This window comes from Macrotis lagotis, chromosome 4 (genome assembly GCF_037893015.1).
Source record: "Macrotis lagotis isolate mMagLag1 chromosome 4, bilby.v1.9.chrom.fasta, whole genome shotgun sequence".
Taxonomy (NCBI): Eukaryota; Metazoa; Chordata; class Mammalia; order Peramelemorphia; family Peramelidae; genus Macrotis; species Macrotis lagotis.
The window spans coordinates 147583140-147597114 of NC_133661.1; the positions used below are offsets into that span (position 1 = coordinate 147583140).

Genomic DNA, 13975 nt, shown 5'->3' on the forward strand with positions numbered 1-13975 from the left:
GCAAAAACCCTAAAAAAAATACATATTTTATAATTATATTTAATTTTAATTGGTTTTCTTGGTCACCCTATTTTACTTTATGAATTTAAGATCATTATTCCAAGAAGGGGGTGACTAAATACATAGAGTATTGGGCTTGGAATCAGAAAGACTTATTTTTCTGAATTCAAATCTTCCTCAGACTCTAGTTATATGACCCTGGGTAAGTCACTTAACCCTGTTTGTCTTGGTTTTCTCATCTGTAAAAAGAAATAGAGAAGGAAATGGCAAACCACTTCAGTATCTTTGCTAAGAAAAACTCCAAATGGGGTCATGAAGAGTCAGACACACTGAAAATGGCTGAACATTCTGAGGAGGGGGTCCTTAGGCTCCTCCAGGCTGCTCAAGGGGTTTTTGGCATTAAAAGAATGCTAAGAACCCTGGAAAATCAGAATACTAAGGAAAAGTGCAACTTGAAAAATGTTACACTTTGATTTATATACAGATCTGTCCTTTATTTTTAAAATAAATGTGACAGTAAATGTGGTTTTTGAAAATGATTTATATCACATAAGGCACTATTCCATTAATTAGAAGAGCATTCAGTTATGACTTGAACTCTTATTCTGTGAAACCCTTACAAATGATCTGTATGACAAATTGCTACTTGATCTAGCTGCAAACAAGAAATGAATTCTGCCAATACTCACAGGTTTGAGAATAACAGTTGTTAATTGAGTCCAGATAAGAGTCCAATGGTAGCATAAAATTCATTGAAACATTTGATTTTAAAAAGTTTATTTAAAACAACAACTGGGGGCGGCTAGGTGGGTAGTGGATAAAGCACTGGCCCTGGAGTCAGGAGTACCTGGGTTCAAATCCAGTCTCAGACACTTAATAATTACCTAGCTGTGTGGCTTTGGGCAAGCTACTTAACTTCGTTTGCCTTGCAAAAACCTAAAAACAACAACAACAAAAAAAAAACAAAACAAAAAACAAAAAAAAACCTGGATTGCAACAGGAAAGCTAAACTATGACTTTCCAGATGTAGTTGTATATCTTGATATCAAACTCTTGTTAAATTGCACCACTTATTTTAAAAATTATGAAAACCAATTATGAAAGCATTTCTACCTAATGTCTATTATTGTATTTGTCATTGAGCTTAGAATTGAGCTTAAATCAAAGAATACAAACTAAATTTATCAGGTGAGTTAAATATAGCAAGTGCGTCAAGTAAATCCTTTACATTTTTCAGTAAGAAGTGGATGGCAGTTTTAATATTTAAGATGCTTTAATTGATATCTTTCAGTTAACCTCCTCACATTTTTTTGGCCGAAAAAAAGTCTACAGATAAAAGAATGACAGTGCTATTTCAGCAAGGTTAGAAACTATATTTTAAAGAATGTACGTTAAAATTTGGGAATACATGACATGGGTGAGGCAGTGAATCAATGGACTTGGGTTTACAACTATTTGTATGACCTTGGATCAAGATGGACCTCAGTTTCCTTATCTATTTATTAAACAAGGGTGTTGAAGGAGGTAAGCCAAAATTTTCCTTCTAGCTCTAAATGATGTTCTGCTTTGCCAAGACTGATATCTCTAACTGAATATTTTCCCCCAAACAAGATCATAGTTACTCCTACAATAGACCCCAAAAGAATTAAAAATAAAAAGTATTCCCTCCTTTAACTTAAACTTATTTTAAAAAATCAGAGGTGACTGTTGATCTTTTTTGTTTCCTCCAGAAAAGTATTTTTATTTCACAGATTTTTCTGAGCAGTAGTACAGCTGATTAAACATACTAAATTTTGAAACATATCTTGATGGGAGATATAGGGTACACTATCACAACTTGGAAAACAATGACTACTTTTGATTTCTCTTTGTCATTCATTGGATAATCAGTGCAAAGATATTATGATTTATCCTTCATGAGTATGAAGCCACTAGAGGGCATCCTTGACTCAGAGCTGACACAGAATTGTGCTGAAAGCCATTATAGTCAAACTCCTTCCTATGCACCTTTAATTAGGTTGAGTATTTATCTTTGATTTACCGAAGTTTACAACAATTAATTTTAGACTGATGGGAAGCATTAATTTCCAATAAGAAAACGACTAACATCTTTTAAATGGGCACGGTAAAAAGCAAAGACATAGTATAACTCAAGATGAGATTGGAAGACAGAGTAAATTATGTGACTTCAAGTAGGACTGTCTCAAAGGTTAGGGGGAACAATTATCAGAAATTTTAAACAACTTTTTTCTTATTCTAAACCACTCATAAACAACATAACTCTTATGTGCTATAATTAATACAAGTCCAATAAGTACAAATGAAATGTCCCATCTAGCCCTGTATCCCCTTTACTAAACTGTAAACAGTGGGCACTTAAAAAATGCTTCATGGAACTGGCAATGTCATGAGTGGTAGGTTTTTGACCATCTAGTCTACTTAGAAGTTCTCCCTTCAGGCCCTGTTCAAAATAAATAACGCACTAAATAAATTGGGCCACAGTTAAATTTGCTTTATTAATGACTTGTCCTCTCTGAAGATTATGTGTTGGGGCAGATCATCTGAGTTACAACCTTCCAAATAATCTCATGCAAGGTTAATGGTACTCACCTAGATCCTCTTATATCAGAAGAGGATCTAATAAAAATCATAAAGGAACAGTTCCAACAGTAGGCAGATAGAAGAACTCCTTTTATATAGAATCAATTTTAAAATAGTAATTTAAATATATTAGATTCAGAAGAGCATTACCTATTTGAAATTACTTTTCTCTCCTATAAACTGCAGAATTTCAATAACTGTATAAATTCACATATCAGATCTCAAAGCATCTTGCCTTTCAGAAGGGAAAATATTTAAAGAAAAATAGCTGGATTAGGAGACGAAGACCTGGATTTTCATCATAGCTGTGATGCTTATTGGCTATTCGACATTTGACAAGCAACCGAACCTCAGTTTCCTTTTCTATTTAAAAAAATTAGAAAGAGGGAAGAAATAATATTACCTGTCATAACAATCAAACAAGGACATATAAGAAAAAGCTGTTTAGAATCAAACAAGGACATGTAAGCAAAAGTACTTTGAAAAATATAAAGTTCAAGGTATTTTGTAAGTAACACTTGCTATTTTTACCTTTCATTTATGACATAGTAAATTCAGAAACAAAACCAAAGCTAAAAAAAAAATGAAACCCAAAATAAGTCTACAACATATGCCCTTTCTTTTCTGATAATAGTTGGATATTTTTAAGTTTTTCAGTTTAACTACATCAAAATAGGACAACTCCAATTCTCACATTTCATGAGAAATATGATCACAGTTCAGCTTCTGTCCACTTTGCCCATTTCCCATCATAACATGTTGTTATATGCTGAAATCTCTTTCTAGTTTTTCCTCTGTAAAGTGGTATAAAAATATATGTTATATAAAGGTCTACTTGATAATGACAGATTCAAAAATTCTGACTATGAATCTCATTTCCTGGCTCAAAAGACGAGAAGGGTGATGGCAATGGGGATGAAGGGTTAACTCAAGCAAGAAAAACAATATGGAAATCATGCTCTAATGAGGATAAGTTTACAGTCAAACTTTTAGCATGATACTTCAATCTACAGCTCAGGTACTAGTGGCCTTCCATCTGCCATACACCATAAATATACACAAAAGACAATTATGGGAAAAGAACATGAAATTTTTAGTGCTATTTATTGCTACACAATCTGTCACACTACTAAATTTTAAAAAATATTTCTGTGTTAAATCATATTTTGTTTTCACCAGTAAATGACAAAAATGTAAAATGTATGATGTTAGAATTAGTTTCCTACAATGACACGCTTTTATGTAATTTATTAATTATTTTTTCTCAATAGGATTGTTTTCTAATTGCACGGAAAACTAATTTTCATTATTCATTTTTGTAAGATTTTGAGTTCCCAAATTTTTCTTCCTCCTCCCCAACACAGTAAACAAATTGATCTGCTTTTATTTAATTTCTTGCGCTAAAGGACTATCACTGATCCTAAAAGAATCTTGAAAGACATTTTAAAAAACTTCAAATACAGGAAAATTGATCTGAACCTATCACACAAAATGGGGGGGGGGACTAAACATGCTGCTGCAGATCCTCCTTTAAGACAAATATTTTAGATTTATTTGTCTACCTCTTTGGTCTTGGTGAGAGTACATTTTGAGGTTGAATAGTACCTTTCACACACTATTTTTTCAATTAGCTACTTGATTTTCTCATTTATTACTATATACCTTCTAAAAAGGAAAGCAGGCTAGTAAGAATAAATCAATCATGTACTAATATCTATTTTGGAAAGATATTTTATCTGCACAATTATTCTTTAATCAAAAGTACTTTTTTAACCAAAAGTATTTTATCAGGCCTAAATGACGAAGCACTATCTTTATGAAGTGATAATCTTAAAAATGAAGGGATGATTCTAGTCTCCCTTGGAAGCAGGACAACGCTATATAAATCATTTATTGGCAGTTCTATATGAGAGAAAAGTGTGTTATGATTTCCTTGAGTATGATTATTTTTGGAGGGGAGCCTAGTGCTCTGTAAAAAAATGTTCAAAAAGAAGCCGCTCTTTAAAAAAAATCCTATTTTATTTTTAACTCTTGTAGAACCTTCATTGGACAAACAGTTTTTACTTTTGCTACAGAGAGGAAAACTGAAAAAAAAACCCATTATAATAAAATGATCCCAGTTGCTACATTGTTTTAAAAATTAGCCATTTCTTTTCCTCCTTTGAATCTACAAGGCTGAACACAGCCTTGTAAGTGAATGACAGCATTAGCCATCCTGGGCTAGAGATGCAACCTTCACCCTCTTTCAACCCCACATTTCAAAGGTCAGCCAACCTAACCAAGAAGTCCCTGCTAGTGATGTTTAAGATGATGACACCAGTGTTTTTACTAAATGACTGTGGGGATTCAAAGGCTCTAAAAATATAAGACCACACTTAGAGATGAAAATGCCATGAATCATTAAACTATAAAGCATAAACAAGGTGGTAAGGTAACCAACCTGTATTTGTGCAGGAATAGTTTAGGCTTTAAAAAAAAAAGGCACCTCTCTGATGGTACTTCATATCCTTTGCACTCATCACTCCTATACTTCCATCTACATTAGGTTAAGTTAAGGAGACATGAATGATAAATATCTCTCATTTCCTTTAAATACCAGACTATGGCATGACATTTTATCAATGAATTTTTCTGATGTGCAGAACAAGTTATCTCCTGATTGTAAATGTTATGCCTCGATATTTCAGATTGCCTTAGAAATAATCCAATGGGATTAGAATTGTATCAGTAATTTAATGAACAAAAACAAAACTGAAAGATGAGGATATAAATTTGCTCAAATGAAGATTTATTGCTTCTAAGTATAAAATCATTTTAAGCCTAAACTCATTTGACAACACAGGGGAAGGATTTTCTTCCCTTAGGTCCAGAAGGATTTGTTTAATGACATTTTTGAAACATAAGTAAATCAGTCAACAAAGAGTATTTCTCTTCTATGATTTCTTATTTTCTTCTCCCTTACACATGTACTAGAAAAAGTGACGATGTAAAGAATATCTCTGTTTTGTATGAAAACCGATTACATACAATCTCTGACATATGGAAACAATATGAAGTATTCATATTGAATACTGAAGGGCAGTAGGAAGCATTTAATATAATTCCATGCCAGTATTTTTCCCCTTTAAATCCAATACAGCAACATTCATGACATTTTTTATTTTTGGACACACTACTCTTCTTTGGTGCAATTTTACATGGAAGCGAGACAATCCCTTTAAAGCCAAAATGTTATAAGAGCAGGAAAAAATAAAATATTCTAATTACCTAGATATAGTCTATTTCTCCCTTGTGCAACTAAGCTTATAGAAAAATTGCATTCCCAGGGCTTCTGATCTACTTCTCTCAAAGCACAATACTACGAATCTATCATTTTGTGGCAGCCAGAGGTCACTCCAAGACAAATGTGTAGGCAAAAGCTTTGGGGTAGGGGGAGTAAGTCTCAGGAACCTATTTGTCAATGATGATATGGAATGTCACTTTGTACAAGAGGTAATAAAGCAAAAGTATATACATAGAACACCAAATAAAAGTGTTAAAATAAACTTTCCACAATGATGGAAAAGGGAAAATATGCAATTTGGATTATAGATGACTGGTGAAATGCAATTCCATTTTAAAAAATAACCTGCTCCTTCCTTCTTCCCTGCCAAATGAACACTATGTTGAAATGAAAAAGGTATTATTCATACCATAAACTATAGCAAGATCTCTTTAAGAATAAAAAGTTACAAAATTAAGCAATATATTCTGAAAATAGTAGCGATATATACCTTAGCAATTTTACACCTGCATGATCAAGGGTTTTTAATTATCACTTGAAAATATTAACACTGAAGGGCTTGTGTGTGGGGGGGGAAGATAATTTTCTTTTCTTTTTTTTTAAACTATCTTACAGTTTTGTAACTTTAGTAAATCCATTCCTGGAGTGATTGTTTCATTGCTGACAACAAATACACTAGCAATTTCTTTTTTTTTTATTATTTGTTTACTTTTAAAAATAGGCTAGATCACAATTCCTATAATCTATGGAGAAAAGATAAGAAATTTGCTGGAAGATTTAATCAAAAGCCGGCCCGTTTTATTTTTCAAGTAGTTTCAACCTGCTGATAATTAATTTAAAAGATGTCACCTAATCTCCACTAAGGAAGGCAAAGCTCTGAGATCCAAAAGTATAAACCTATGTTTGTTATTGGCGTCCTTTATCTGTGGACTGCAACAAAGCTCAAATCTAGCAAACCTTTAACCAAATCACCCAACCTAAAACATATTAACAGGAGCGAGATGAAAACATCCAAGGTAAATGGATCGTGCATGATCAGAAGGCCTGTCCACCTGAAATGGATGTGGATCCAGATTCATAATGCTAACAAAAACTGAGCCAAAGAGCATGTCAGTATGAGAAGCACATTCACAACGTTTCTGTTTTCTGGGAGTCCAAAATACCAGGTAAAAGCGTCCCTGTGTCCTTCAGCGCTGACACACCAGGACGTTTTCCCTTCCTCGTTAAAACTTCCCCTGTCCTGGCCGGACTGCGGCCCCTTTGGGGACAGGCAGGGAGGGCGTCACCTCTGTCACCCCCTCCCCGGCAGCCTGCACATGACACTGAACGCGGGTCGGGCCGGAGGCTCACCGGGGCGGCCCGCGGCACCCTGCCTCCCCTCCGCTGCCCCTTATGCAACAGTCAGCCCTTCTAACCCAGGCTCTCCCTCTGCAAGTCATGTGGCCAGCTAAGTTCTCTTCAAACAAACACCCGAAAGCACACAGGATAAAGTGCAGCCGCGGCCCCCCAAGTTTGCGTGCGCCCCTGCGTGTCGGCGGTTCTCGGGCCACTCTCCGGGGCTAACCGAGGGGGGGGGGGCAGCTGGCCAAACTCCTTGCCCGTCCCGGCGTCCGGGAAGCCCGCCCTCCCCGGCCGGGCTGCCCCCGTCTCTGTGGCCAGGACCGCCGAGGCGCCGGGGCCGGGCCCGGGGAGGGGGTCCCGGGCGGGCGGGGGCTGGGCGAAGCCGGGGGCGACGACTGTGAGGTCAGCGGGCAGCGCCGTCAGCAAGCCCCCTCCCCGCCGCCGGGCCGCTGGGCCGGGGGCAGCGCCTTGGGCCGGGCCCGGGCGGCACCGGCCTTGCCCCAGGCCGGCCCCGGGAGGACGGCGGGGGGGCGGCGGACGCGACACCTGCCGCGGCTGCCCCCCGTTCCCCTCCCTGCGCCCCTCTGTCTCCCGCCCCGCCGAGAGTTGCAAACTTTGTGGCAGCAGGCAGCGCCGGCGGCCCGGGGCGGGGGGAGGTGGTCCGCCGCGGCCACCCAGGGACCCCCGCGAAGGGGAAGGGCGGCCCGGGGCGGGGGGAGGCGGTCCGCCGCGGCCACCCAGGGACCCCCGCGAAGGGGAAGGGCGGCCCGGGGCGGGGGGAGGCGGTCCGCCGCGGCCACCGAGGGACCCCCGCGAAGGGGAAGGGCGGCCCGGGGCGGGGGGCGCCCACACTTTGGGTGGGAGGGGGCAGGCAGCCGCCGCAGCTCTGGTCCCCAACCCCGGGCTCGCCCGGCCCCCTTTCCCTCACCCCCCCCCCCCCATGGCTGGCAGAGCCCGGACGGCCGCCCCCTCCCCCCGCTCACCTTTCATCGCTGCAATCACAAAATACATCATTTAAGCCCAAGTGCAGGGAGCGCAGGGAGAGCGGGTGGTCCGGCCCCGGAGCCCCTGTGCCGCCGCCGCCGCTCAGGCCGCCGCCGCCGCCCGAGCCCCAGCAGCAGCTAGCGCAGCTGCCCGCCCGCCGCCCAGAGCCATCCCCAACCAGATGAGGCTCCATGTGACCGGCTGACATCACGGCCGCCGCTCTGTTTACACCGCGCCCCTTTCGCTCGGGGCCGCCCCGCCCCGCCCCCCGGCCAGGTGAGCGCCGCCCGCCCCCCTACAGCCCGAGCCTCGCCCCCCGCCGCCCCCCACACCCCCCGGCCTGTGCTCCTCTCCTACCGGTTCCCGGAGCCCCGGCAGCCGCGCACCTGTTGCACACCCGTATCTGGCAGGTAACGCATTCCGAGCCGCTGCGAAAGCCGTTCCGGCCATCTCCGGCTTTCCCACTCCCGCAGTGTTGCCCCGGTGCTGAGGGCTACCTTCCCTCACCCTCGGAGAAGCCCTCAAATTCTCAAACTGAGGGAACAGACGCCCCCCCTCCATCCTTCATTTTTGTCTTCTGGACGCCGAGGGTCAAAAGAGACTGATTTCCTCAGCGGGGGAGGGAGGGAGGGAGGGAGGGCGACGACCTGCAAACAGTCAACCTTGGAATCCTAAGCGAACGGAAAGGAATATCATCAGCAGGGGGGATCCGAGCCATTTGTTTTAGACAGCGGCAGAGAGACTGCAACTCCCCGGACTTTCTCACACCCACCACGGACAGTAGCCGGGGCGAGAACCGCGGACTTTTAGCAGAGACAGTCCTCCAGAAGGAGTCCGAGTCATTTTACATAACCCAAGTCTGCAAGACAACCGACCCTTCCAAATCTCCTTGACCAACGCTCTGACCTCAAGCAGGAGAATTCCAATACCATTGGAGTGTTTTAAAACTGTTACTTGGTGTTTTTCCCTCTGGGAACAACAGCAGCAGCAGCACCAACAACAAAAAAAATTCCTCTCGCCTTTGTGAAATCTTAACTAATTTGAAACCAGTACTTGAAAAACAAAATAAACCCCAAATCTTGTAAGCTGTTACTGTTTCTTATGGGGAAACTCACATTCTTCAGATGCATTTCTTTACAATGAACTTCAGATATTATAAACAAAGAATATGCGCTTTCCATTTGAACAAGTCTTTCTCTTTTATATAATATATGTAATTGAACAGAACATTTTTTAAAACATTTTTAAAAAGGAATCAGATCTAAGTACCTGCTGTTGGGCTTCTAAGCAATTTCCAATTCTGTTTTGTTTGTCCTAAATTTCTATTCCCAATTTGAAACACAGCAAATATTTACTTGCTTTCATTGTGATTAAACAGAGAACACTTGCAGTTTTGCTGTATAACAGAAATAATAATTTTCCGTGATTCATGCCATAATTTCTAGCAGATGCATACTATCAACATTATAGAAAGCAAGGATATATAGCTTTTATTCACACCCATTCTCCATCAAAGTTAAGTCTTTGGTTTTTTTTTTCAACCTGGTACACAATCCAGGAAATCACATAAACTTGCTGCATCCAATACAAAATAATGGTATTTCAGACAGTCATTCTATTAAATTAATACTCTTTAGATTTTTCTTTGATAATGAAATGCTGAAAATAAAAAAAAGGACATTATAAAAGTGTGACACAAAGACATACCCATGTTACTTCAGCTGGACAGTCATAACGAAGTGGACAAGAACTTCAAACTAATCAACCATATTCTCTGTATTGTTTACAATTATGAAATTAACTTACACCACATCACCATGATGCAACCTCATCACAAAATGGAGCAACGTCACTCTATCACACTGATACCACGGCCCATCACTTCTCCCTTGACTTCTCTTGTGCTTCTGATAGGAAAAAAAAGAGGGAGGGAAGGAAACTCCAATCTTTTCTTTCAGTAGGTTCCCAGATATAATGTTCTTTCCCCTGGGGGAGTAGGGGAAGGAAGCAGTAGTAGGAAGAGGAATATCAAGGATTCAGTCCCTAGTGGTATTTTTCAATGCCCCTTGCTTCACTGCTCAGCAACTCAGATGTATAGCATATTAGCATTTTAAAAATAACAGGCTCCAGATTAAAGTATAGAAATATTATTTTAAAATACTTGCAGTGGTATTGTAAATAATAGCACACTATGAACTGAAAAGTGATATAATCCATTAATTCAAGTCTGACCATCAGTCATCTGACCCCAAAGATGTTAATGATACTTATCTGTTCTTATTTGCAGTTGGTTTGAAATGAAATTGGCAATGTAAAATGACATATAATATGCTGGGGAGTTGTAACTAGGAGAGAATTAGAGATAATTTAAAAATTAAGTGCCCTACAACATTTTCTTGAAATAGTTAAGGTTCACTTTCTTTTCCAGGACAGTTTTTCAGGATAATATAAAGTCTGAACTTGCCCTTTAAAACAGTGTTGCCTTCTCAGCTACCATCTAATGGGCAAACTATTTCCAACTATTTTTTGTCTTTAAAAAAAAAAGGTCGATGTGCTTTGTAAATATATATGCCTCAGTCAGAGGTATTGATACATTAACCCAAACTAAACTTCATTTTAATAAAATATACTCACAAAATTGTAAAAAAAAATCGAAGCTACTCTAAAATTGGCACAAGGCTAAGACATGGATTATTTTTCCTGTGAAACATAATAGACTACTTAGCCAATCAATATATAATTTATATAAGTTATATAAATACAAACATCTCCTTCCATTTCTGATAAATACTGAAACAAAGCATGTAGCCTGATGAAAATTTTACTTGATATACCAAAATATACTTAACTAATTTTCCTCAAACAATTCTTGTGTAGCTGTTTTCCCATATAGCTCGAAAGCAGGTAAATAATACTTTTTTTTTTTACTTAAAAATCATTAAGAGGACTGGGAATGTTTATTTTAGATAGGATTATACCCCAAATTTACACTGGCTCTTCTCAGAAAAAGAAGGAAGCTCACATACCATCTCCAAACAAATGTAATCTATCTTAGAGTCCCCCAGAGAAAGCCTTAGCTCCACATGATGTCTCTGTATCCTAGGTTTTGCATTTACATCTATGATTTAGCAAAGAGATGCATGATTTTTTTTAATCAACTAAATAGCTCAAAAGTATCTTTGGGAAATTGAGAAAAAGCTTGTCTTATTTCTGCTGGAGTCTAGAGAAACCTATAATCAGGATATTGACATCTATCTTCCTTCCCCATATCAGAGGTTAACAGAAGAATACTTGCCTTTCTAAGAGCAGTTTTGATTTTATACCATAGCGAACTTGAGTCCAAGGTGTACCAGATTAAGTAATATAATGCTATGGGCAAGAATAGCATAGAAAAACAAATTAGTCCATAGCCCTCTAGCTTATAATGCAAGGGTGATTTCCAGTTTTACAAATCATCTGTTTTAAAGCAGGAACTCTTTGACTCTGCCTATGGATCTTCCTTTGACCCTGGTTTTCTCTGTCTAGTACTGGTATGGAAGCTTATTAAATCAATTAATTTATTTCTAGCTCTGCAAGAAAGGGATCAGTAAAAGGTTAATGTGGTCTCAGTCAACTAGACTAAGTCTTTTGTGATTGTTTTATTGTATGCACAACACCTTTAGTAGTTGAGATATTTTCAGTGACCTCTAGTCAAGACACCTTCAACTATCATAGTCTGTATAAATCCAGGCCAGAAAGGGATTTCATAGAACACCCAGAAGCTAATGAGAAACATATTTACATTCTGGAGTAGGACTATTTCTATTGAGTTACAATGAACCAATGTTGCATAAAAGGAAATTTATGCCTGCAATAACATCTATGATTTCTAGCATATATAGAGGGTTAGGGCTCTTGGGTTTTATGTGATTTTGAGATGAGCAAAAATAGATCATCATGTCCTAAAATTTTCAAGCTGGAAGCAGAAATCAAATAAGGCCTATCCCATCATTTTTCAGGTAAAGAAACTGAGACCCAGAGAGGATGACTAAAGCAAGTCATATAGCTTATTATGCTAGAGCAAGAAATCAAATCAAGATATTTTGACACCCAATCTGGTGCTCTTTCCACTGCCTAACTGAAACTTTCCATATATCATATTAATAGTGGAAAGAAGATAAAACTTCAGTCAGAAGACTGCGCTCAGTCCCAGTTTAGTTTACCAATTCCTGGGCATTTTACTCAAGCCCACTGCGTTTCACCTACCTCATCTATCTGTAAATGGGGATAATATATTGTCCTCCCCAGTTTTGCTGAAAATGAATGTCAAAACACTTTGAAACCTTTAGAATACAGTAAAAGTCATTATTAGTGATCATGAAGTTTGTAGGTCACATTTTGTATTATTAATAATTAACCTTTCAAGAGTTAAAACTCATTCCTTATTCTCCCTTCCTTTCCAACACCACATAAAGAAGGATGGTACAATCCTGTCCTTCCTCCCAAAATATGTGATTAGAAGGTAAAGTTGTTGATTAGGTTAAACTCACTTGTACCTTTTATTAAACATAAAATAACTGCAGAAATACCGGTCACACAGAATCACTGTGTATCTGTGGTAATAGGACACAACCATTAAGTTGTGTGTGTGGGGGGGGTAAGTTTTTTCTTTCTTTTAACCTTGACCTGTGATTTCATCAGTACAGGGAACTATGCAATATAAAAACTTTTATGCATTGATGAATAGAAACAACTCTTCTGTAATTTCAACTTGCAGGAATGCCTAGGGTTCTGAGAGGAGAAGAAACTTCCTCATGGTCTAACTGATATTTTGTATTTGGTGGACTCAAACCCAAGTCTTAATGACTCCAAAGTTGACTATTTTTTTATACTGGGCTTCCTCTCTTTTTATGAAGATGTGATTCTGTAGAAGCCAATTTCCTGAGATGGTTTGAAATTTCATATATGAGGGAAAATTTAATTCTATAAATGAATTTATACAGTATTGTGTTATTCTTCTTGGGTGATTTACAACTAAAAATCATTAGTGTAACTATTTATTTAATGGGATATTAAATGAAAGATTTGATTGGACACATGAAATGTCCCAGTAAAATAAACCCTTAGGCCATGGACATTGTGAATTCATTCACACATGTGTTTGGAGACAAAGAGAAGTTTTCATTTTGTATCTATCACAATGAGGAAAGGGGATAAAGTTCACGTGAGCTACCTCCACAAAAGAACTAAACATGCAAAAAAAAAATGATGACTTCTTCCATCATCTGAGTTACTTCTAAACATACCAGACCAGGAAAGAAAGAGAAATTTAACTAAATCCAGAGAACATCCCATTGCCTGTCTTTATAAAATACCCATTAGTACTAACAAGAAAACAAAGCCCCTTGGTAGAGAAATAGATAGTTGCCAATAGTAACTCTTGGGTTTTTTTAGTACTTAATTTTTACTTACTATCATTTTTTCATTTCCCCCTTCTTAGAATATCCTCTTTTGTCTCTCTCAATCTGTGCCTATGCATGTCATCAAGATCAGAAGAACACTTAGCTCCTTGGAGAAGCCTTCTCTGATTAATCCCATCCCACTTAATTACTTTCTAATTCTTCTTTCTCTCTTTTCTGGAGTATAAGTTGTCCATTCCAGCACAGACTTGTTATGTTGCCATGTGGTTGTTCTATAGTTCTTTAATTTGTTTATGCCTGATTCTCCTTGCTAGGGTGTAAACTCCTCCAGGATCTGGACTATAACTTCTACTCCTTTTGTATCCCC

General features: G+C 38.9%; 1 protein-coding gene and 1 long non-coding RNA gene across 7 annotated transcripts in view; one reads left to right on the forward strand and one right to left on the reverse strand.

The window, feature by feature from the left end:
• Positions 1-13975, reverse strand: part of RORA (RAR related orphan receptor A) — an 861625-nt gene that overhangs the window by 95969 nt on the left and 751681 nt on the right. Inside the window, exon 1 of one of the 6 annotated variants that reach the window (XM_074234291.1) lies at positions 9917-9939. The exons of 3 other annotated variants lie outside the window; for them this stretch is intronic. In XM_074234291.1, coding sequence (XP_074090392.1) covers positions 9917-9920 — 4 coding nt within the window. In that variant the 5' untranslated portion in view covers positions 9921-9939. Of the gene's footprint in view, positions 1-8208; positions 8395-8595; positions 8829-9916; positions 9940-13975 lie in introns of those variants that run through there. 2 more of the 6 variants (XM_074234288.1, XM_074234290.1) reach the window with 2 other exon arrangements.
• Positions 7648-9294, forward strand: LOC141521588 (uncharacterized). Its single transcript, XR_012478017.1, has 2 exons — positions 7648-8485; positions 8620-9294. It is a non-coding gene; the product is annotated as an uncharacterized LOC141521588 (long non-coding RNA).